We start from the raw sequence: 25,611 nt of genomic DNA, 5'->3' as shown, positions 1-25,611 counted from the left end.
TTAAACCAACATATCCACTCATTTTTTCTTAGAGTTTTTATTCTTTAGCTTGTAGAAAAAGTAAAGAGTAAAATCCCCCTCACACATAAAAGTGATAAACACTTCTTAAAAAAAACAAAGATTTGCTCAGACAGCAAAATGGCACGCGTAATTGCGCATCAGTTCCATTTACTAAACGTTGCCTAAATGTTTCATTTTTCTAACTACCTGTTGATACAATTCATCAGATAAACATCTGCCGATGCCACTGTTAAGAAGATATATTTCTATTCCATTTAATGTAACACTTTGAGATTTAGCCACCAGTTCGTATTTTAAAGCAGATCCTTGTGTCTCAGTTTCCTATGATGTTCAGTATCTTTACAAACATGTAGCTCGATCTGCTTTATCTGATGTCTAGACGTTTATCAGCTCCTTTGCATATCACGTGCTTAGCCCTGGCCAATAACCTTGCGATCTTTCAGCACTCAGGCGTGCTGGTATCGTTACTCAGCCGGAGTCCCTGTCTCTGCTCAGTTGAGTGAATTTAGAAAAAGGGCTGCTCGCCTCGATGTAGGGCATGCTATGACCGCTTCATTACTCCTCCAATCGCACTGGATCGAACCGGTGATGTTCCTCTACGACAGCGGTCTGGATGAAAGAAGCAAGAACATGGAGGGATTTTCTGGAGGCAATTTCGCAGCAAACCAGTGCAGGAATTTGTTAGCACATCCAACCTCGCTGGCTCCCAGCACCACCTACACTGCGAGTGAGGTGCCAGTGTCTGGCATCGGGGAGCCTGGCAAACAGTGCAGCCCATGTTCTGCCACTCAGAGCTCTCCAAACGCGTCTTTGCCTTATGGATACTTTGGAAGCAGCTATTACCCGTGCAGGATGTCACACAGCAGCGTCAAGGCGTGCGCGCAGCCCTCTGGATATGGCGAGAAATACATGGACTCATCCGTCTCTGGAGAGGAGTTCTCAACCAGGGCGAAGGAATTTGCGTTTTATCAGGGTTATTCCACTGGTCCTTATCAGCCCAGCTACCTGGACGTGCCGGTGGTACCTGCGCTGAGTGCGCCATCTGAGCCCAGACACGAGCCTCTGCTGCCCATGGAGCCCTACCAGCCTTGGGCCATCACTAATGGCTGGAGTGGTCAAGTTTACTGCGCCAAAGAGCAGCCACAGTCAAACCCTCTGTGGAAATCCTCGTTGCAAGGTATTTTATATGGTTTTTAAAGAGAGGAATACCCATTTTGCATGGGAATTTGCAGTTTCAATGTAAAGGCAAATATAACACCACCCTTTAAAAATTTACATTTTCTAGTTGTGCCTATTTTTAAAAATCAAATTGTTCTTTAAAAATGAAGTACAGTAAACCTTTTTCCTTCTCCACAGACGGTATATCCGGAGGCGACAGCTCTATCCGCCGAGGGAGAAAGAAGCGCGTGCCATACACTAAGGTTCAGCTAAAGGAGTTGGAGAGGGAGTACGCCGCCAATAAATTCATCACCAAGGACAAAAGGAGGAGAATATCAGCGCAAACGAACCTGACTGAGAGACAAGTGACAATCTGGTTTCAGAACCGGCGTGTCAAGGAGAAAAAAGTGGTCAATAAATTCAAGACCCCCAGTTAGCTGTGGGGGGGGGGGGGAAACGCTGAAACAGGACACGGATGTGCCTTCATCCAAAAAACTGTGCGATAATTTATTACATGATATGAACAAGCTTTTTAGTCGCCAGAGCGGCTCTGTTTTTTGACCTGCACATTTCCTTCCTCACTTTTTAATTGGAACCAGTCGGTGCGGCCTGCTGACAGGAGGACGGAAATGGTTTGCAACATTTTGACCAGGGCGAGTCTGAAAGGACTTCTCTAAATACTCATCACACGATAAGACATTCTGCAAGAAAGCCACGTGACATCCAGAGCCACGCTGTGGTTTTATTTCAGTGAATTCAATCAGCAAAGTTAAGTTGATATACGTAAAATGAAGAACCAGAACCACGTTCAACTTGTAACAAATAAACTTAAACTTCTTGGTGATAATCCTGACAAAGAGCCAAACTTTAACCATAAGAATTTTAATAATATAAATCCTCCCTTTTCTCGTCCTTTTTACTTTCAGGGTTGTCAGAGATCTATGACTGCTGTTCTATGTACACAGAAATGTCAGCCTACTTCACTTCTGGTAAAGGTTGTGCGTAAATTCTTCAGATAAACTCCATACCTCCATCTGAAAGCTTGAAAAACAGGATCTACGCGCACCTGCTTTGGTTAATTCAGTCTTATATCCTTTCTATTAATCTGACAGTATTTAAAGAAACACTACCAAGGGTACACTCTGAGCATTTCATGTCCTTCTCAAGGATTTTTTTCTCGAGCCTGTCTGGCCGATTTCTTCCTGTCAATCAGGGTCGATTGTGCAGAAGAGTGCTGTCATATCTAAACATGTAAATACTCTCTGCCTGCCACTATCTTTTCTCCATTTTGACTGCAATAGCCAAAGTTTTTGACAATAAATATTTCAGAGACACAATATGATTTTCGTCAGTTTTGTTTATTATTTTGAGACAAAGTTCAAAAAACGTTCTTAAGCTTTGTGTTTTGGGGGTTAAATCAAACATGACTACTGTTCCCTTCACTGACGGGTGTAAGTAGGCCAGCAGGCCTTCATCAGACACCAGAAGCTCTGTAGGATCTAGCTTCAAGAGTTCACATCGCCATCTAGTGGTGAGAGTGTGTCAGCACAGTAACAGCCACTGGCCCTTATTGTAGCCATGTCTGAATGCTGACTGCCTGCAAATGTTTTAATGCCTCAAGCGTGTGTAATGATGTGATTTACTTTTCACACAGAGGAAAGATTTATTTTACACAGATTATGAAAACGGTTTCCCACTTAGAGATCTTAAAGAAGTACAGCAAAACTGCACTGATGTTATTGCATTTTTCAAATTTAGCATAGGCCTATGTTAATTGCGCAGGCGCATTTTTATACAATTACCTTTATTCAAATTTAACCCTCTGTTTTTTTTCTTTTTTTACATTTATCAGCTCATTAATATATTTTCCCATCAAACAGCACCACTTAAACTGGGTTGTTAAAAAGAAAAAAGCATTTTTGTTCGTTAGACTGTTTTTTTCTCGTGCGTATTTTCTGCCCTGTGGCCCTGCTCTCCGATCATCTAAACTGTGCGTAATCTTCAACCCAGTCTCGGACATTTTCAAATGTAAATTCCTAAATTTGTTGAAAACTCCCTAGAACTTTTGAACGGTTTGCTGATTTGACTATTTAGCTCTGCATTTAAAATCATGATTTTAAAGATGTAATCCATTTGATTTATGCCGAAGGACGCACATTTTATTTTTAACTTCTACGGTGTTTTATTTTGGATTTAAAAAAAAATTCAGTTTTATTTATGATTTGTTAATAAGCGTAATGCAAATCAGAACTACAATCATTTTTATAATTGCTTGTAAAAGTTTTAACACTAAACGAACATAAAAACGAATTTGGGGGCTCAACGTAAAAACAAGTTTCTCAGGAGCCCACATTAATACCTCATGTTGCCACTAAGTTAACATAACATGCTCATAGTTTTAAAAAAAAAGTTGACTTGGCATATTTTTCCAGTTTAAATATTTAGTATAGTTGGCCTGACTAAAGTGGTTGTAAACTATTTCACCTGAGCCACCAGAAAATGTTTTCTGAAATTCAACCTATATGTTTACTTGGTATATGCCTTAATTTGATAAGCTCAGTGTAACATGTTTTATAAACTATATTTAACTTAACAAAAGTGCGCCCTATACTTCATACTTCTATTCTGTTCACTCAACCTTTAACAAGCGGGCTTTTTACAGTGAGGTATTTGTTGTTTTTCCTTCTGTGACCCTCAATGAAACATTTATAGAGGGATAATCATCCTCTCTATTTTATCACAGACTGAGATTTATCAGTGAGTTGCCTAAGGTAAGGACTTCATGCACAAGTTATTGTAAGACAAAGGCTCTACTTTAAATGTAAGAAGTTTTCTGCCAAATGAACAAACAGTCTGCATGGCACTGACCTCCAAACTGGCCATAATAGGTTAAACTTATGCTTACTTATAGTGTATCTGCAACTCCATCGACTTATCTCAGACTAAAAATGTTAGTGGACTATCTTTTTGAGAGGAAGACCAGCTCTATATAGATCTTTGATGATAAAAAGTCTGACGAAAAGTAGGCTAGGTCTTCGTCAAGGAGACAAAAATACACTGTATAAAAGTCCAACTTGATCAATGTCAAATAGTGAAGTTCTGGCTGCACTTTTGATAACATTATAATGAGTTCATAAATGATGTAAGATAAATACCAAGTGAACATAAAGGTTGAGCCAACATTTTCTGGATAGTCAGCACAGCTACTTTCACTAGATTTCTGTTGGCATAATTTTATCCTCCATTACAATATTTGAGTTATGAGCATGTTGTCAACCTAGTGCCAATATGAAGTTTTGAATTGAGCCCCTTAAATCAAAAAGCTGTGAAAGATGCCACTAAACGATTTAACATTGGCCCTCGTGTTCGTTTTCACAGTGTGTATTAGTGAGCTGGACTGTTTGACATCCATGACATCTCCACACGGAGAGACTGGGAAGAGAGCATTCAAGGTGTGCCAGTACTTTGTTCAGTATATTCTAAAGAGATTTAAGTGTTGTCAGAGCATCAGTCTGAGGGTTTTACATTTTTATGCTAAAATGTGGTTAATTCAAAGAGAGCAACTGTTTTGACTGAAATGTTTTTGAGTCTAAAACTAAACTCATACTTTCAAGAGAAAAAATAACTAAGATGTGACTAAGACTCAATGTAAGTTTAGAAAAGATGCCAAAATGAACACTCAAACATGGTTAAACAGCAGACATGTTTGTTATCATGGCATGTTTTCTCATGCTTCATTTTTTTTCTGAAGTGCACCAGCACTCTTAATAGGCTTTAACAGTATTTTCTTTAACATTTTAAAAAGTCACATCCAAAATTTCGTTTCGACAACACTTTAATTTTTGACACAACACGGCCATATTTATTCTATTAATCAAGATTGCGAAAAAATCTGACTTTTAAAGATGTTTCCTGTGTTATTGGTGCGTATAGACGCACGTGATCTGTCCTTTATGGAGTTCGTTGCACTACTTGAACTCCTGCGAGCACAACTTTGACTTCAGAGAAGGATTTCACCGCTTCTGTTTCATGTTGGTGTTGATAATACTCCACACTGACTGAGTATGGGTCTCTTTAAATCCTCCCCTTCACATCGACTCTGTTATTTTGTGTCATTGCGCCCCCTAACTGCTAGTCAGGACTGTGCACGTCACCCCTAAAGACCCGTATGTGTGAGTGCAGGCATGAATCAATAACACCAATGATGGGATCTTTGCCGTTTAGTAAACAGATGTAATGTCGTCGAACTCTGAGGATTAAATGTTTCTGCTATGACGGTTGTCTGAGCCAAATGATAAAAGCCCTCTGTGATATGGTTCAGTGTAGCACATTTGATCTTTTCTGGTGGTCTTTGCCTGCCTCAGCTGGAGGATGCCTGCAGCTTTGTCTGGAGTCAGCTTTAAAACAGGCGGCGAAGACATCAAACAAACAAATAAATATAAACAACAGTCAATAGACTAATGTTTTCCAAGTCTGACAGCATATTTAATCAACACATTTGATCAGACTCTCATTTGGAGCATTTAATGTCATGACTGTTACATCTCTATGCCATCACAGCACAGATGGCAACCACATATACAGCAGTAAGTTACAATCAATTAAAATATCCTCAATGACAAATCAAATCCAGCCATTAAATACAGGCCACAAGGAAGCAGTGCTAATATGTTTAATCTGAACCCACATCAGTCTTTTCTATATTTTACAGGACATTTTTAATACTACACTCCAATAAACATCTGCTTCAAATTTCAGCTGTTAAACATGTGAGAGACTGAAAGCCCAGAAAACAAATATATGAATAAATAAAATACTAAGTGTGTTGCAAACTTCCTCTCTATAAACTCAATGAAGTGCTCAGAAATATCAGAAATGTCAGAGAAGAATGAGTGAATATTTGTCTTTAAAGGAACAGTCCGTGATTCAAGTGTAAACAGATGCGGAGCTTCAGCACAAACAACATTGAACCCTGCTGTCAGTGACCGTCTGTGATTTACAGCTGACTTTAATTGCTGAACAACACAACATGTTCAACACTTTTGTTTACAGCAGCAGCCTGACAAACAGATAGATACCGACACACTGACATGCACAAGAAAATAAGATTTTCTTCACTTCAGTGTTACACTGAAAAAACGTCATTGTTGGACCTGACTACTTAAAAAAACTGCTTATCTGACTAAGCCAATCTGAAAAGTTCTCTAACAAAAGTCTTTTTCAGTGTATTCAAATGCAGCCTGCTGTTAAAATACCAGATTTGACATTTTATTGATGCTTATTCCACAAAAATAAAAAAGAATGACAAATAGGATAGCTTTGACATTTTTAATGGTATTTTCATGTATTGAACTACACGCAAATACATCTTAAACTAAAATTTAACTGTAATTGCCTGAATGATCCTACATAGATATATAGGAATTATAGTGATATGTTGTAAAATAATAATTTAACAGTCTAGTTATGGAGACAGGACCAGAAAATGTGGTGAATGTCAGGACTTGAACTCGCACCAAGTAGTTCCTTTGTCTGCAAAACTTCATTAATTAAAAGGTATAACTAATATGGTCGTAGTATTTTATGGTAATGGAGTTTTGTTTTTAAATGAGCAATCTAAAACCAAGAAACAAGCTGTTTTCCAGTTACTGTTTAAAAAAAAGAAACCTAAAACATGAATAGAAAAAAAATGCCTTGCGTTTTTTGTTTTGCTTCCCTTTTTTTGTAATGTAACATTCTCTTTCCTCTTATGTGTGCTAGGGTGCTGTTAAATTAGGGATAAAAAGAAGGAGGACCAAAGATTGGAACACTAGTGATGTAACATTCTTTTTTCCTGTTATGTATGACTTGATGTTAGTTATCTGGGATGAGGAATAACAGATAAAAATGAACCTTATTTGTTTTGTTTCCTTTTTTGTGATGTAACATTCTTTTTTTGTTTTGTGTGGCTTGGTGCTATTAAATTGGGAGTATAAAGACAACAAAAAGACAACTATTTTTGTTGTTCTGTTTCCTTTTTTGTATTCCAAAAGAAATCAATAATTGAAAAACACTTTTTATACTTATTGATTTTGTGCTCTGATCAAAAAGGAAGCCCAAAGAATGGAACACTGGTGATGTAACATTCTTTTTTTTTCCTTGTATGTGTGACTTAGTGCCAATAATTTGGGAATGGGTATTAGATTTGGAATCAAATAACAGAAAATATATTTTTTCTGTTTCCCTTTTTTGTATTTCAAATGAAATCAATAAATGAGAAACATTTTTCGTATTTACTGATTTTGTGCTCTGATCAAAAAGGAAGACCAAAAAACAGAACACTGGTGATGTAACATTCTTGTTTTTCCTTTTATGTGTGACTCCGTGCCAGTAATTTGGGAGTGGGTATTAAATTTGGAATAAAATAACAGGAAACAAAAATGAACTATTTTTTCTGTTTCCCTTTCTTGTATTTCAAAGAAATCAATAAATGAATAATTAAAGAATAAAAATAAAATAATGTACATTCTTTGATCTTTTTTTAATCAGAACACAAAAAATAAACAAACCATTTTTCTTGTTTTTACAAAACAAAAAACAAAACAAAACAAACAAACAAACAACAACAACAACAAAAAAAAAAAAAAAAAAAAGAGAAACATAAATGTTATTCTTTCCCCTTTTACAGATTCCCAGTTTAATATGAGCTGCCCTGGCCAAGGGCAGGTTTTTTCAGATTTTATTTTCTGATATTTTAACAATAATTGGGACATTGGGAAAGTTTGTTTCTTGATTTAAGATTTCTCTTGAGAGAAAAAGTTGGCCTATAACTACACTGACCTTGTCTCATCAATTCCAAAAAACCTTTTTTTTTTTTACTACATTCGTATTCTAAAATGTCTCTTAGACTGAGTTATCCGGTTACCTTTAACTCTTTCTGGTTCCTCAGACCAGCAGGGTTTTACTACAGTCAGCCTTTATGTCGCTTGGAAACAACGAGCCATGACTTTCATGCGTCAACAAATGGTAGGCTATAAATTGTTTAATGGACCCCTGCTCACCTAAATCCTGTGCAATTTTAAAGCACGTGAAGTTTTTACTTTTGTAAAGTGTCAAAGTGTTTTTAAAGGCGTCTGTAATATTTTCTAGAAAAGCCAGACCTGCAGTACTTTTTCTCCATCTGATCAGCGGCTGGAGGTCAAGGTTTTTGTTTACACACAGCCTCCATGCTCACAGCGGCCACTCGATCTCTATGAAAAGTGTCTCATGGATTAGCGCACATTTACAGGCCCGGGTTCCACGTGAAAGCCAGTGTTTTTGTGGTTAAAGCTGTTGTGATACACGCGCGGAGGGATACAGAATCACTCTGTGAACTCTGCGTGCGACAAATTCCTCTTATCATGAACCTATTGTTTAATTTCTTAATCAAGAAGAGAAACTAAAAGACCTAACGGTTCCATGCTGGAATGGCGTGTTTAAGTCACCTGGGTGGCGTGGAATAATCCACAGTGAGCTACGTGACGAGTTTTCAGGCTTTGAGAGATGAAAGGTGAATTATGACGAAGTTCAAAAAGAACAGGATCCGTGGTATGAGATGTGTCCACTCACACTGATGACGAATGTAAACAGATTTCAGTGTAGGAAATCTGTTAATGTTTCTGTTATTCTTAACCGTAAACAGCATGTGTGCACGTGTTTGCATTGTACGCATGCTCTGTCGCGTTGTTTTTGATCAGCTGATATCACTCATCTAATCTACACTCAGGCTTCTTCTTTCCCTGTCTGATTGTAATCCTAACTTTTGATACATACGCAATCTGCGCGTGCGTAATGGTCCAGTATGGCTATGCGCGCTATCTGCAAAGAAGCCTTTTTAAAAGGCTTTTACGCAAAACAATACAACTCTGATATATTAGTGATGCATGCATATATATTTAAAGAATAGCTTATAGATTTTACGTCATGGAATAAACAAAATCTAGTGTCAGTAATGATAGGCCTACACAGAAATGCTAAGGGCTAGTCGACTTTGAAGCATGAACACAAAACCGGGATAAATTGGTGCCATATTTGTACATATTTAGAGATGTTTAATGTTTTAGCGCATAAATGATAAATTCTCTATGAATTAGTGCTCCATTTAGAAATTTCTCGTTCAAACAAACATGTCAGATTACCCAAGGCTGCTGTCGATCTGTCCCTGGCTGCTAAACTGGACTAATGCGTGACAAAGTGCTCTATATGTCTCGCGTTACTCCGCCACTTGTGGACTATGAGTTTAAATATATCCGTCCAGCTATGTTTAAGTCATACCTGTCATTAGTGCAACAATGACATCATTTCAAATGATAAATAGTAAACTTGAGTTTCTGTCTGAAATCTCTGAAATGTCTGCATAAAGGTTAAGGTGAGGGTTAAGGTGAGGTTTGCTCTAAAATGACCTAAAAGTAAAAAAAAACTGCAGGTAGAGCAGCTTTAAAAGTGGGTATAAAACTCTGTTTAAGATGGTACACCTACTTTAATGATGGCTGCCTATAGTTGGATAGGATTAAGCCTAAATGAGAAAAAATGAATATCCAGTCATGTGAAAATAGCATAAACTGTCTGTGCGTAATTCCCTCTCTGTATTTTTCCTTCTCCATTCAGCCAAACGCCTGCTTTATAAACTCATTGACTCTTATAGCCTACACGTTGAGGCGTAGGCTAGCTGTCATTTTGTGCCAGTGGTCACATGGCTCTGGCCCTCAGGAATGGATAGAGATGGATCCCCACGTCAGCTTGTACGTCTAAGGATTTCAGCTCCAGTAGTCTGCCTCAAAGTGACTGGAGCGCTGCGCGCGGAGGAACTATGAGCGGATTTTTATAAGGAGCGTTTTTTCCCCCCTCACAGCAGCAGAATATGGATTTTGATGAGCGGATCCCTGCCTCTAATATGTATTTACCAAGCTGCACTTACTACGTCTCCGGAGCTGACTTCTCGGGTCTGCCTCATTATTTAACCCAGAGCCAGTCCTCTTGCCCCGTGACATACCCCTACCAGTCCTCAGCGCTGCCACAGGTCCCATCCGTAAGAGATGTTGCGTTCAGGGACTATGGGATAGACGCTTCCAGTAAATGGCACCACAGCAGGGGGAGCCTGACGCACTGCTACGCTGAGGACATCGCGCACAGGGACGGCTGGACGACCCCGACCTCACGGGGGGGAGATATCCTGGTGAAAGGCAGCTCGAGCGCGAGCCACTCCAGCGGCGTCAGCACTCCGACGCCAGGAGGCTTCTACGGCAGCGTGGGTAGGAACGGCGTCCTGCCGCAGGCTTTCGACCAGTTCTTCGACACCGCGTACGGCAGCGCGGAGGACAGCACGACCCCCACAGCACAAGCGGCAGCAGCGGACACGGACAGACATGCGGTCAAAACGAGCCCCGCTCCGGCGCACGCCGGCTCGGACACGGCGGAGAGTTTCAGCCCCAAATCCTCGCCCGGACAGAGCGAGGAGAAGAGGAGCAGGAGCAGCAGTGAGTAGAGCCTGAGTGTAGCCAGGAGAAACATCTAAAGCGCTGCTCTTAAAGCGTTTTATATGCTGTTTTATAAGCACGGAAGGTTTATAGAGGGCCTACAGATTTCCCCTATAACAAAACTATGTTAGAAAGGACAAGATCACGTGCTTGGGATTGAAATTGGCCGTGAAGACTTTGGCTTTAAGCTTGTCTGTCAATATTTCAAACCAAATATCATGGGTTTTTGCGCCATAGTTGTGCGTAAATACACTTTAATAGTCAGCCTATAAACTTGTGTTATGGCAGGCTCTTTATAAAACAATTAAGGAGCAATCAAAACCTCGCAGAGATTTAAGATGTAATTTTTTGTCTCCCATATTTTAGTCAGTGTGCTTATAATTATTTAGTTTTAATATTTCTTGCCACATGTAAACTTTTGGGACGCTTTATTAGGTGCATTACAGGTTGACTGATGTGAACTGCTGAGGCATTTCAATCTGACTTTGCGCCAGATTTAGCCTTAAACCCTGCTGCTTATTTCAAGATAAATATTTACACATCCACTGGATTTGCGAGGATTTAATTCAACAACTGCTTTCCCTGGCACTTTCCCCACTGACACTAAAACGACCGCTCTTTTTACGCACAGTGAAATCAAAAATACGCAATACAAGCATATCAGATACATGATACCCATGACTGCTTTAAGCGGCACTGCTCTTAAAAAACGTTGCCAGTGTGAGTTTACAAAAAGTTTTTTCCTTCACAACTTCCGACATGCAATCCTTCACGTGCCCCTCCATCAAGTCCAGTCTTTGTTTACAGATCTGTAGGCCCTGAGAGGAGGGAGACCCTTGAACTCCAAAGCTCAGATCAGACCACCGCGGCTGCTCCAAGCAGGAACTCACACTCCTGTTTCATTTATTAATGCTTTCTGCAACATCTCATGTGCATTTTATTCACATTTTGATTTTTTTTCTTCCAGGTGGCCAGAGGACGCGCAAGAAGAGATGCCCGTATTCCAAATATCAGATCAGGGAACTGGAGAGGGAGTTCTTTTTCAGCGTTTACATCAACAAGGAGAAACGGCTGCAGCTCTCGCGGATGCTCAATCTGACTGACCGCCAGGTGAAAATCTGGTTTCAGAACAGGAGGATGAAGGAGAAGAAACTGAACAGAGACCGTTTACAGTACTACACCACAAACCCTCTGATCTGAAAAAGACTTGACATCAAAGAGACTCACGTGCACAAATACAAATACACATGCACAACACAAATCTGCATTTTACATGGACGGAATGGCGAGTTTATTGTGCCAAATCTCATAAAGAATTCTATTTATACAATATTTTGTCATTAAACTATTATTATTATTGTTATTATTAATATTATTATTATGTAGATCTGTTTTTTCCTCGTGCGCAAATGGTCAAATTTCAAAATGTCTCCGCGTAAAACCAAATGTGTCTGATTCCCCCTTATATAATCTAATAAATTTATTTTTTTCCCCCTAAACTGACGCACGCACACGCAACTGTTGTGGTCAGAAATCTTGACAATTCTCCTTTCCTCCTTAATTTTAGGATACAAATACAGCTCCTATGACTGGAAAACTAGGCTTATTTGTGTTGTGTGTTTTGGAATTACTATCAGGTCCCAGCTGACATTTTTGGCACAGATCCTCAGCCTCAAGAATTTAAGTCAGGGCTGCATACTTGGGTTATAATCTGATCCCAGTTCATGCGTGTTAAGGCTGATATTTAACATCTGCGTCTGACCCTCTATGGCAGGCATTGTTGATCTCTCGGCCGTAAAGTTGGCCCTAAACGTTAATGTAACATAATCCTATATTTTGTTTTATATGGAAGCACGTGGCTCATATCAGGTGCATGTTTTGGAGGTCTGATGCTTTTTTATTCCCCTATGCTGGAATGGCATCCGCTGCAGTTATTATTTGATATCCACTACAAAGGGCTTCATTGTTTTTGGTTTAATGACTCATTTCTGACCTAACATGAACTGAAATAATCTTGTCTGAATGCATGACGACGTCACAGGTCGCTTTATTGCAATGGCTATAAATCTATTTGTGCCATTTTACTCTCACTGAAATAGTTGATCAAAGTTGATCTATAGACTATTTGTGCAGCGTCAGACGGTGACGTTAAAGGCGTACAAGAGGAGGATTACAGCTCCAGATCATGATTACAATCGTTACATTCTGTGTTGTCATTTATTTGTGATCTGGAGTCTTTAAATTCAGTCTTTCCCATCAGTTTCCAGGTAATTCATTTATCTCATGGATATTTATTTAACTTCAAAGTAACGGTAAGAATGCTGCTTTCGTGCGTAAAAACATGTCCAAACTCTGTGTTCATGTGGCTTTACGTGTAACACCAGGCCCCTGAAAACAACTTTGAATAGCCGGCTATAAGCTAATAAGGGCCCTGATGCCTTCCTTATACTGTGCATCCTGTGAGGCTCCCAGGAATTCCGCTTTGATTGCTGCACATCCTCCCAGTTGCTCCAGTAACTTGGCCATAAAACGCAGATTCGTCTGGAGCATTTGGAGTGGAGTGCAATAAAGCGTCTGAGACCAAGGTTATTAACTGTGACTAAGGGGCTGAAAACAGCGGCTGGGAGCATTCAAAGCCTGCGTCCACGAACCTTTGCGGCGTCATTTGTTTCAGCTTCTTACTGTGGTCGGAATATTCTGCGTGTTGTGTTGCGTTGCGGTGCTATAGGCCTAAAAGGGCCGTCTGCGGCCACTGGGTGGCGCTGCTCAGATCAATGTCATTGCCGTGAATTGAGATATAAAAGAAGTTTGACTGGATGATCAGCTGCTTTAATGTGTCCACACCTCAGGATCCCATTGTTAAGGTAGGCATGCATACTTTTACCATGAAGACGTCATGACTGCGCAGTTCCTCTGCGTTATTTAGTGAGGTTTGCATAAATTTGTGCTTAAAAGGGAAGATTTCACTTACATGTAGATGTTATGATGTTTGCTGTCAGTATAACCACAAGCTAGCAGATGTTGAAAAGTTAAAAGAGATATTAAAATGCCTCCTGAGCATCAAGTTTACCTCAGGTTATCAGGTTGCAGTTCAGCAGAGGTCTGGAGAGATTAATGCGCGCAGAGTAACAAGATCATGAGGGCCTAGATGTCACACGAACTTCTATGACCCACTTTAAATAAATGCTGCATTTATACAATGTGATTTCAATTCATATAGTTGACCAGTACAACCATATCAAACGTAGACAATTTCCCCCTCATTTGTTTACGTCAGTTGGCAAACGTAAACGTGATTTCTGTGCGTGCGTGCGTGCGCTCTGGCACGTTTACGAATAGAAACATCAATATGATGTTAGTGTTGGGTTTTAATTAATTTCCAACGTACATCTTAAACGGAAAACGTGTAATAAAACCAAAATAGTTTTATGGCTCTAACAATATACGAGGAGCTCACCCACAGCGCGCACTGACACCTCACAGAGAGTGTCTGATAGTATTAATGAGTCTTCTCATTCATTCAGGCTGCACACCGCAGCACGTTTGACCACAAATAAAATATCTGGACATAACTCTCATTTCTAGTCTCTGAGGCTCCAGACGAGTAAGAAAACGGACCTGGCTTTTGTTTTATTTCAGGGCGAAACTCACCTTAGGAGACATTTTACTGCTAACCTAAATCTGCAGACCCGAGTTATCAACTTTTAACCCTGCTGGCAATTTTTAATGAAGCATAGGTTGAAATATGACTTTTAGAAATCTTATATTAAATCCCGTATACCATTTTGTGTCTACTATACGTTTAAAGGCAACCCAGCATACTGAAAACCTTTTTTTTTTTACCCCAATCTAATTCACCGAAAGAGTGAGCCTTTACAAAGAAACTGTTTTATTTTGATGTATTTTTAAAGGACAAATATTACACATCAGAGCCATCTAATTCTAGATAAAATGGTCCAGTTGTATATATATTTTAAATTAATTTTTACTTTAATTTTTGTGATAGAATTAAGGTTATTTGATTCTAAAGTCTCCAAATCAGGTAAAATAAATGTGAGAATCTCTAGTATGTGACGTAAATAAATACATTTTAGAACATGTAAGGCCTTGTATGTTTTTCCAGGTCGTGGTATGTGAAGTTTCAGGTTGGGATTATATTTCAACGAAATCATAACAGATGCAGATTAGGCGTAGGAATGGTTTGGCCTTGTGTGTGCATTTTTCATGGATCGTGCGTAAAAGCGCACAAACACCAACGCGTTACCAGATATTTTCCAAGAGACAATTCCAATCAAGAAGTTCTTTTAAACACAGTAACAAGCTACAATTCTTGCAGTTTTTTTTTTCGCTATGTTTGACCACTGTAGACAAATGTAGCTCCAGTTCTTTGTTCATCTGTGGCGCTGACTTCAGGAGGGCCTGTGTGCGTCACCTCTCAGTGGAGCCTTTGCACGTAAAGGTATCTTGACGCAATCATGGTGTAAGTAACCCATAATATTCACACCACAAAGACATAAGATAGAGATCAGTGGAGTGAATGGGAAGTGGCTTTATTAATCGTCCTGTTAGTGCACGCGGGAACTTAAAAATAGGCCAATGATATTCACCAGAGCAGCACGAGAAGGGTTAAAAGTCCCTCCACCAAAAGAGTCACACAGGACCTTTTGGATTTTGATGCACCCTGAGCTTCTCAGAGGCACCCTTCATTTTTACAGTGCTGTAAAAGTGGCCATAAAGCTCTGCATTGTACATAACTGTTAGAGACAGCTTTTAACAACTGGGTTGTCAAACGGGTTGTTGTTCTAAATTTACATAGAGGCAGCTCGAGGTTTCTAGGAGCTGATTGAGGCTCAAAATGTGAGATTTAAAGATTGTACCTAAAGCTCTATCATGCTCCCCTCCAAACAGTCCTTTCTTTACTTTAGCCTTAAACTAAATCTCTGACACAGAGGAGCTGCTTGCTCGGACTGGGAGGAGTCTTTGGTCGCCTGCTGTTTTAATTGGCTGCAGGCTACAGTGAGAAGCGTGAGTATCAGTAATTATTCAGCAATGTTTTGCACAAGAAATGTCAGCCAGAAAGGGCTATCTTCATCCTCCGTCAAATTACACCACAACGATGACATGCCCGAACAACCAGGCTGGAAATTCCTTTTTTGTGGACTCTTTAATCAACGTGAGAACCGACACTGGTTCATATTACCAAAGTAACGGCGTCTATCTGCCACCGGCGTCGGAATATTCATATGGACTCTCCGGTGGCTCGTGTTTTCCGGGGATCGGTAAGCGCAGTAACGAGCCAGTCACCCAGAGCGTGATCCCGTCCTCTGCTCCCTATGTTCAGGGGATGGAAACGTGGCTGGAAACGTCGAGATCGTGCCGGGTGGATCAGCCCAGCAGCGGCCAGCATATGTCTCAGTGTTCCTTCTCCCCGAGCATAAAGGAGGAGAGCGCCTACTGCCTTTACGAGTCAGACAAATGTCCTAAAGGAGCACCGGTAGATGACATTTCCTACTCCAGCGCATCATGCCCGGTTACCGGGAGCACCTTGCCGGTCCCCGGCTACTTCCGCCTGTCTCAGACGTACACGTCCTCCTCCTCAAGGCTGTACCAAGATGTCCAGCCAAACATGAACCACTTCACCCTGCAGAGACCTGCACGCTCGGACAGCCAGCCCTCCCAGGCTGCCTCTGCAGAGCCGGAGCGAAGGGAGAGCCACGAGGAGGCGCCTGTCCCTGCGCCCTGCGCCCCGGCCGGAGAGGAGGACAGCCGGCTCTCCTCAGATAGCTCTTCCTCTCCTGAGCCCGCCGAGACCTGCAGGGCGGAGTGTCCGGAGAAAACCAGCAAAGGTGAAGACATGTGAAAATATGTAGCAGAAATAACAGAATTAATCATTGTAATTATTTATGAGCCCTCCAGTGCCAAACATAAAGGAATGCACGAGTGGAGCTTCAGAATTTCAGACTGTAAATATTTAGGTCAACAGTCAGAGACTCTCAGGTGCGCGTTTATCGGGTATTTACAGCTTTATAAGACATGAGACGAAATTGAACGTGACCAATCAGAGCCAAGAATCAAAGCTATTGTGATGCACGAGCTGTTCAGACAACAAACACACCGCTATAGTTGCCTTATTACGCTGTTAAACAGGCCTCTGGGTTTTAATCTTAAAGGAACTATTTGAGATTTAGATCATTAGAATGCACGAGGGGTATTTTTAAATCACAAAGGAAATTAGTTATATTACTATTTTTACTCTTATCTTCATTAATAACAGAGAGTATCCAGCCTGCTCCGTTTGTCCTACACTTGTCCTCTCATCAAAGCCTTTGCTCTAATTTGAGCACACTGTGCAGGTTGTGTTTTATGTCTTAATAAAGGTGCAGTTGGCTGCAGGCTGCTGCTCTTAAAGCTGTTTAACAGGCCAAATAGCAGGTTGTGGTAAATGCTGGTGTGTGACAGTGCGTAAAATAGTGTGAAATATTTAATGAATCCATAAATCAGTGATATACCAGTATTAATATACTTTGAATGTATACAGGTCTCAGTTCAAACAGCACATTATTTGCACTATTTTTATGCTGCAGTTAGAACATTTTTAATGCGCCCATCTTTTATTTTAGTTTTTAAATTGATTGATATCTCACAAACTTGTGTTTTTTGTTTGTTTTCAAACACCTGTTGCTAACAATTTTCTGTCTTTTCTTTGTCGCATCAGATGGGAAAATAGAAAGCACGGCCAACTGGCTCACAGCAAAGAGTGGCCGAAAGAAGCGCTGCCCCTACACCAAACACCAGACTCTGGAGCTGGAGAAGGAGTTCCTCTTCAACATGTACTTGACTAGAGAGCGTCGCCTGGAGATCAGCCGCAGTGTGCACCTCACTGACAGGCAAGTCAAAATCTGGTTCCAAAACAGAAGGATGAAACTGAAAAAAATGAGCCGAGAGAACAGGATCCGAGAGCTCTCCAGCAACTTCAGTTTCTCATGAGACTGTGTGTCTGTCGGTCTGCGCCTTTGGCGCCCTCCTCCATCCATGGCAAGGGCGTCTGTGCAGATCCCCCCCTACAACCCAACTGTGAGAATGCCCATGGAAAAATAGGACCCTACTGCTAACTTATTGATCGTTGCTCTTTCTTGTTTTCATATCTGTTGTATTTATAAATGGCTCCATTTGTATCGTTGATCCGTCGTGTTTGAAATGTTCAGACTGTGACCACAATGTTTCCGAGCTCCAGGCTTGTTCATGTTTGTATTTTCAACCTGAGGGAATCATTGGACTTTGCATGCTGGCCTCACCCTTGGGATCCTTGTGTTACAGTTAGGCCTTAATGTGACAGAGGTCTGATGAATATTTGCACATTTTTGCTGGTCAAATGAATAAAACCATCCCTGCAACTGCAGACTTCTTATTTCATTCAGAGAGTCAGACTGGAAGAGTTTAAATCTTGAAGCTGGCAGCGGAGCAGTGCATGCTGTTAGTAATGCCTCTGTGTTTTGGACCGGCTCCGCTTTGTGAACAGTAAATATTATTACAGTAGTAGAGGGTGATGTCCTTCATAGTTTAAGCCTGTAATGGATGTCTGGCGGCTGTGCGCACTTGGTCTCTTTTTGTCCTTGACAGAAATGTCACCAACATGGCTGGTATTGCCTATAAATTCTTAATAAGTGAAAACTTTCCTCTTTTTTGTAAAACTAAAATAGACATTTGATATTTTTCATGCAAAGAAATAATAATTTAATATCTAAATAAGGCATATCTGCAAGTTGGGAATTTTGCGCGCAAACTTTCCGTAAATAACCCCGGTCAAATCATTTTCTTTTACTCCTTCTAAGACTTTAGAGCTGTTCCAGATAGACCTTTAACGAAAGTAAATATTTTCAAACTCATGTTAAGGTGTAAAAAATGTATATTCAGTAGATAGTTCTGCAGAGGAGAGCGGGCTGTTGAGTGGTTTAGGTAGTCTCATGTTGTTGGGCTTTAATATTTCTCCCACAACACGAAACTGCCTTGATTACCTCAGTAAAACTCATCGCATCTTGTAAAGTGAATCACTTTGAAAACATTAATGCTCAAATTTATTAAAAGTTGTCTCAGACTGCTCTGACAAAATATGCTCACGAAATATGACCCTAAAAGGTGCTGAAGTGTTTCTGCTGTTGTGCGTAAAATGCAGATATTTTGTTCTTTTAAACGAGTTTTCAGTTAAAGGTGAAATGATATTTTAGAAGCTACTGATAATGCAAATAGTCGAAGTTTTCATCATGCGTTTGATACACAGTCTAACAGCATCTGTGGATGGTTTGGGGCGTATAAGGAAAAAGATCAGGCCTGGAAATGAAAGGATTACGGCTCGTTTATATCCAGCAGAGGAGGAAAAGGACAGACAAGGCCTCGGTTATGATCATTGCAGTCTGCCAGTTGCCTCGCCGTAGGAAATGCCGGATGCGTCTGCCTGCGCCAGAGAAAGGACACAAAGGCAGGGCTTTATTGGTGATATTTAGTTTAGACAGCCATGTTGTAACCTGAAGAAAAACAACCCAATTGCCCGTGATAAAAGGGCTGTTATATAGCACCCAAATAACCTCACCCTGCTTTCCGTTTTAGATTGCCTTCAAAGTAAAGCCTTAAACCCTGCAGACGCAGCATTGTGCGGCCTGGAAACTATCCCACACTATTTTGTCCACCTTGAACACATCTCCATGTCTTATTGAAATGCGCAATGTTTTATTTAGCTGTCACGAACAAGAAGAGCCAGATTTTGTCACCCTAAAAGCTTTAAAGGTTGCGTTATTTTTATGTTTTGTTTTTATGTTGAAGGTTAAACAATCCAGGAAGGATTTGATGAATACATTTTAATTGAGGGGTTGATTATTGATTTGAAAATTGCAGACTTAAAAGTATTCCCCCCCTCTTTATCACTTCTGTGTTTGATTGCGCCAACGTGAGGTCTCGACAAAAAAAATCATAACATTTATTGCTAATAAAACGTAAAATTCCCCAATAAAAGCGCGGGGATTTGCTATTAAAATATGGTGGGGAAAATGGTGGCCATTTACTTGAGCAGCAGGCTGATTTATTATTTATTGTTCTGTCCCACGGTCACGTGTTCAGGGCGCCCTATCCAGGCTTGGGCAAGGTTCAACTAACTGGACGCATAGAGCCCCCTCGCTGGCGCAGGAAAGCAGCACATTATATGCAATGAATTCGTTTTATCTCCGCCTCTTTCAACTTTAACGCGCTATTTTTCTTTAATTTTGTGCAATGTCGACGCTGGGGACGAGTTTTTATATTGACACGCCTGTTCTTTCCGAGCAGGAAGACATGGCACCCAGGTTCTCATCAGCTGCAGGGGTGGAGCAGGCGATGCTCGCCGAATATGGCGGACAGGAGTCATGCCCTTTGCAGGCGAAATCTTCTATTTTTGGTGGATCTTGGAGTCCAATCTCGGCTCACCCTCCAAACACAGCCGCCCCGACCTACATACATCACCCTTACACCAGCGGAGACTGCGATGGCATGTTTACGCGCTCCTGGGCGTTGGATCCGGTCTCCGCGTCCCTGTGTCTGACGGGATTACCATCGACAGCCATGCATTATGAGATCAAACCCGAGCCTCTGATCGGGAGTGCCGAGTGCACAAATTTAGAGACGCACACGCCGCTTTTGTCTGACATCGGAAACGAAGCATCGCTCGCAGAGATCCCCTGCGAGACCACGATTAAACCTACGGAGGAGGAGAGCCCGTCATCGGAGGAGAAGAGGGACGCAGATGCAAGTAAGAAATGCGGCCTTTTCTTTAAAAAAGTCTGATTATTTTAGAGCTCAATGTGGATAACGGGATTTCTTATTATTATGGCGACAGATGCGGAGGCATGTTCTGCAAATCACTGTCAAGCTGTGCGTAAAAACGTTCTACATAGAAACAACAGCGTTAATTGCATTAATCTGTAAAATTTAGAATGCACGATCAAAATGTTGATTCGAACACTACTGTGAAATTCACAGAAACTCATGGGTTTTGCTGATGCTTTTTTGACCCTCAAATTTGAAATAAACCAAAATGGTTGTTTACAATTGACCAGTCCTGCCTGTAACAGCATGCACTCCCTAAGATTAAAGCTTGATTGACTCGTATTATTCTGAATCTTGTTCTGAGAGCTTTTCTTCATCACCTTTTCCTAGATAACCCCTCATCCAACTGGCTGCACGCAAAGCCCACCAGAAAAAAACGCTGTCCCTACACAAAGCACCAAATCCTCGAACTGGAGAAGGAGTTTTTGTTTAACATGTACCTCCCCCGGGACCGTAGATACGAGATAGCAAGACTCCTGAATCTGACCGAGAGACAGGTGAAAATCTGGTTTCAGAACCGCAGGATGAAGATGAAGAAAGAAAACAAGGACCGGCGGAGAAACAGTTAACTTTTTTTTATTGGACTGATGCTGGATTAGAGTCTGAGGAGGGGGAGAAAGGGGAGGGAGGGGGTCTGTACTGAATATCCCTGTGTTGTTTGTGTTGTTTAAACAAAGCTGGAGATTTTTTTTCTGGTTGTGTTTCATGTTTGTCTCGTCAGGATAATAAGTAATTGTTGTATTTGTTGCACAAAGGTAGAAAATACTTGTAGATAATTTGTCATTTGCATGTTCTGATCTTTGACTACCTGAATGTCTTACAGCTACCTATTTGTGTAATAATTTAAATTATTGTTTTTGTACATGTAGATGATTTTAAACCGTTTGGATCCATTTGTGGAAACAATGTGCACACTTCGAATACCTCATTCTCATCAGAAATAAAGAGTAGTTCAGTAGAACATGAGGAAATCGTTATTTTTGAAATTTATTTCATTTGGCTTAAAATAAAAACACATTTAAACATTATCTAAAAACTAAATGCTTAAAAATATATCTTAATTTATAGGTTATCCCAGCTTTTGTTTTTAAAATATTTTTATTTGACAAATTACGAGTTTATTGCGGCCTAGTATTAAATTTTCAACTCTTACCAAAAGCTAAATGACATATATTGGGCCTTTATGAAAATAATATCAAGGTTGAGAAAAATATTATTTTAATTTAATTTAAATAACAGAATTTACGTTTTCCTGTTTGTAACGTTTTAGCTCTATGGACAGGCTCTAAAATCTCGCGTTAACTAGCCGACTTCTTTTGGAGGATTTTGTCAGGCCCAAGGACATGAAGTAAGTTTTAGAAAACATTTCAAAGATAATTACATTATCCTTGAAAAGAAATACTTGAGGAATACGGCAAGTTTTCAAAAAGCAAAAAAAAAAAACAAAAAACAAAAAAACAAAAACAAACAAAAAAACAAAAAAAAAAAACAGCCGTGGGGTCTCGTCAGCCGACATTTAGCTAACTCAGGCCCAGGCTATAGTAATTTGTCGTAGTAGGCTAACTTGGGTTAATTTTTAGGCTGTATTTAGACATAATTCACTGTTTGATACAGTTTTAATCCAGTATGACGATATTTACTTAGCAAATTAGCCTAACAGAGAAATATAGTGGTTTTTATCGATCTTTTAGCACTATTTCCGCCGAAATTGTAAAATGTGTATCATTACTTTGTACGACGGTCTCGGCCTCTTTGATCTCTTCACAAACTAGATGCCCTCGTGCAGTAAAGACTAACCACAGCCTGCTCTGTTTATAAGGTGTGAAAACAGCAGAGCATGGAGAGGCTGTGACAGCAGCAGGCAGCTTTTCTGACAGACGTTTAAATCTGTGATACTGATATTAGACTGGACACTCACACAGACAGGAGGATGAGTCTGTCTTAAAACGTCTAATTACTTTACAACCTTCAACCAGCAATCAGACTGTCTCTGTGCAGCTGAACCCTCCGTCTGAGGTTTTGTTAGAGAGCACACATACACACACTTCAATAACTAGCACTAAAAGAAAAGAAAATCACAACATACGCTAAACGGAAAATTGTCAAACTGAAATTAAGACACAAAATGGTACCTGAACTCAAATAAACGTACTAAAAAGTATCACAGTTAACAGCATTGTCAACACGGTGTCTTCCCCAAGTGTTACTGCCTCCTCATCACCAGCAGGTGGAAGCAGCTGCTCATTTCAGCAAACTGCACGAGGCGGTGTGGCCCACCATGAACCACTCCCCATTCACTACAGACTTGCACCTCTCGTGTCATTTCCGTCGTAGATCATATCTTCTTGCTGCGTAGCTTTTTCTGTTTCACTTAATCGTCATCTTTGGTGTAAATTACTCTTGAAAGATTCTTATTTCATTAAAGTCCAGCCAGGGGTTCTTTTAATTTTTACTGCTGCCGCTGAGAAAAGCACAAAAACGTTTATCAAAGGACTGCTACCCGTGGCTTTGAATATCTGTATGATAATCAGTCATTAAAGTTTATTCTTACAGAAACTGCAAAATCAGTTTTCTTAAAATAGTTATCAGTGTGGATTAAAGGAACAAAATGATAATGATATGATAATTACCTCATTGTCTGAGCTGACAGTATTCAACAAACAAAACATGTCCAGACAGGCACAAACAAAATGTCACAAATCAGGGGCATATTTCCCAGATAGAGCCACACTGGACCCAAAGTAGCCATGAGCTTCATTAAAAGGTTTTAAAAGTGAGTGATGCTCCACAAAACCGTCCCTCCCTTCTGTTCCCCCCTAAACACACCCCAGTCTGTATTCTGCCTCACCCATTTTGGAGAAACTGTAAACGTATTCAACTGAATAGTATCGCTGTCTAAAAAATGATAATATTTTACAGCACTTTATAACATAATAAGATAAGAACACACATTCTAAATTTGATGCCTGCAACTTGTTCCGAAAAAGTTGGGATATAGGGGCATGTTTACCCTGCTTAGCTAATACCACTCTGCAGGCTTTCATGGACTGAAGACAGTAATTGTTGAAGTGTTGAAAGTGGAACTCTTTTTCCTTTTGGCTGAATATCTTAAGTTGCTCAACAGTGCAGGTGCTGTGAATGCATTTCCTAATGCATTACATTTTCAGTGGCAGACAGGTCTGGACAGCATACAGGCCAGTCTAGTACCCACACGCTTTTATTGTAAAGCCATGCTGTTGTAACCTGTGAAGTAGTGGCTTGTCATTTTAGGGGATGTCATGGTGAAATAAGCCAGTCTCTCAAAATGGCATCAGATGGAAGCAAAACCTCTCAGTATTTATGGTGCCATCACAGATGTGCAAGTTATCAATACAAATACACCCATACACCATCACAGATTCTGGCTTTTGAACTTTATGTTGACAACAATCTGGACAGTCCTTTTCCTCGTCAGACCACAGCAAACTCTTCCACAATCAGTCGGTTCATCTTAAATGAGTTTGGGCCCAGAGACGTCAGTGACACTCCTGGACATTGCTGATATTGCTTTTGATTGCTTTTGGTAGTTCTTCTCATACCTGTCACTAGTTAGATACCTGTGGAACGCTCCAGGTGATTCCTGAACATTCTTCAACTTTCTGAGTCTTTTCTTGCCCCGTTCCAATTTTAAGGAATGTTTTGCTGGTGTCAAATTTGACCTCCCCCTACTTTTAATGACCTGTTGGCCGCCATAAGCTTACCTCACAATGAACAAAAAAACACAGCGTAACAACTTTCTCACTGTCTTAATTGAGAAATTCAGTCACGCATAGATTACAGTGTTTTCACACATTAACAGTAACCTCATTCCAACATATCTAGTGTGTTAAAACACAAAGTTTGTATTCCACTTACAGGGGCGTTAACTTAGAATAAGGCGATTATTCATAATTAAGGGCCCTTTCATGGAGTCCACCATCTTGGATTTTTGCATCTTGCATGGTTCCACAGAACCACTGAAGGAAATGAATAACAGAAACCCATTTTTAAAAATTCCACTGTTTGCCATGGTTACCATCAGAAGAGCTTTCATTTCAAGGAAAATAAGGAAGGTGACATGAACTCAGCAATGGAAAAAGGACTTTATGGACTGAAAAGTAACTAAGGGAACAGAAAATGTGAAATGTTGAATAACAGGTGAAGAAGACTTGGACTTGTCCACTGAGCTGTCTCTGACATTTTTAAAGTGAAATGAGGCATTAAGGAGCAGTGGTGGACTTATGTTACACCACTGTGGCTAAACCAGTCCGCTGAACGGGACAAAAGAGTGTATGATTAATGCAATTAATTAATGCACTAATTATGGACCTTAATTAATCCTGATCAATGCTAACAGCCCTGGTTACAATATGTTTGATATGATATACAATATTTTCCACAATAGGACCCAGTATACGATAGTCAGCGGTCAGACTGAACATAAAGAGGTTTTGTAAAAAATGAGTTATGTTAACTTAAAAATCAAAGATAGCTATTTCAGCTCTATTTCTGAGTTGATAAATCACATTTTTACTTTGAGTCAACACTACTCGGTCACTCCAAGTGATTCTTGTCATTCTACTCAAATTATTTGTCAGTCATCCCTTAATCTGCACGGTTTTCCCAGAAGGCCTTTGGGCATTAGACATTTTTGTTAAGCTGAGGTTGCTTAGTTAGAGAAGTCCTGCCTATGCAGCTCACCTTCAGCTTAGCAAGGATGATGTACTGCACACTATACGAGTCATTTCTGGGCCAAAATCCCTTTTCAGTCTTTGTTACTTGAGGTAAATTAACTTTGGGTGGCATGATTGTTAAAAAACAAAGTACGTCAAAGACATAAGGAAACCTGCAGTGGGTTAGAAACATGAAAGTTGTAACTTGAGTCATACTTGAAAAGATTTTCCCACTACTTCTATGTAAACACTTATGACAAATATTTTAAGTATTTTTAACTTATTTGGTTTTACAGTGTACAACTTGATCGCCTTAAGTGATATTTATTCATTGAAAGCTACAGGGGTTGGAAATGGCATTCCTGACTTATGTTTATGATTATCTAACATACAAG

At 40.1% G+C, this 25,611-nt stretch overlaps 3 protein-coding genes across 3 annotated transcripts; all 3 read left to right on the top strand.

Moving 5' to 3' along the window:
* Positions 1–564: 564 nt before the first annotated feature.
* hoxa13b (homeobox A13b) lies at positions 565–1,616 on the top strand. The gene is made up of 2 exons (XM_041793933.1): positions 565–1,198; positions 1,378–1,616. The coding sequence occupies exons 1-2, from the start codon at positions 565–567 to the stop codon at positions 1,614–1,616; spliced, it is 873 nt and encodes a 290-aa protein (XP_041649867.1).
* An 8,386-nt stretch (positions 1,617–10,002) lies between these two features.
* hoxa11b (homeobox A11b) lies at positions 10,003–21,094 on the top strand. The gene is made up of 6 exons (XM_041793315.1): positions 10,003–10,673; positions 11,641–11,872; positions 15,879–16,519; positions 17,389–17,560; positions 19,928–20,448; positions 20,856–21,094. The coding sequence occupies exons 1-6, from the start codon at positions 10,058–10,060 to the stop codon at positions 21,092–21,094; spliced, it is 2,421 nt and encodes an 806-aa protein (XP_041649249.1). The 5' UTR covers positions 10,003–10,057.
* hoxa10b (homeobox A10b) lies at positions 15,739–18,050 on the top strand. Its single transcript, XM_041793932.1, has 2 exons — positions 15,739–16,519; positions 17,389–18,050. Exons 1-2 carry the CDS (start codon positions 15,739–15,741, stop codon positions 17,658–17,660), a joined length of 1,053 nt encoding a protein of 350 aa, XP_041649866.1. The 3' UTR covers positions 17,661–18,050.
* Positions 21,095–25,611: the final 4,517 nt, after the last annotated feature.

Source organism: Cheilinus undulatus, linkage group 8, assembly GCF_018320785.1.
Source record: "Cheilinus undulatus linkage group 8, ASM1832078v1, whole genome shotgun sequence".
In the NCBI taxonomy this organism is placed as follows: Eukaryota; Metazoa; Chordata; class Actinopteri; order Labriformes; family Labridae; genus Cheilinus; species Cheilinus undulatus.
This window is presented reverse-complemented; position numbering and strand designations above follow the sequence as displayed.

Bases quoted from the DNA above. Each gene is read 5' to 3' on its own strand.
- hoxa13b (XM_041793933.1), top strand. From the start codon at position 565: ATGACCGCTTCATTACTCCTCCAATCGCACTGGATCGAACCGGTGATG. The intron at 1,199-1,377 runs GTATTTTATATG...CCTTCTCCACAG, and splicing joins GTGGAAATCCTCGTTGCAAG to ACGGTATATCCGGAGGCGAC.
- hoxa11b (XM_041793315.1), top strand. From the start codon at position 10,058: ATGGATTTTGATGAGCGGATCCCTGCCTCTAATATGTATTTACCAAGC. The intron at 16,520-17,388 runs GTGAAGACATGT...TTGTCGCATCAG, and splicing joins TCCGGAGAAAACCAGCAAAG to ATGGGAAAATAGAAAGCACG. The intron at 17,561-19,927 runs GCAAGTCAAAAT...TTTTCTTTAATT, and splicing joins AGTGTGCACCTCACTGACAG to TTGTGCAATGTCGACGCTGG.
- hoxa10b (XM_041793932.1), top strand. From the start codon at position 15,739: ATGTCAGCCAGAAAGGGCTATCTTCATCCTCCGTCAAATTACACCACA. The intron at 16,520-17,388 runs GTGAAGACATGT...TTGTCGCATCAG, and splicing joins TCCGGAGAAAACCAGCAAAG to ATGGGAAAATAGAAAGCACG.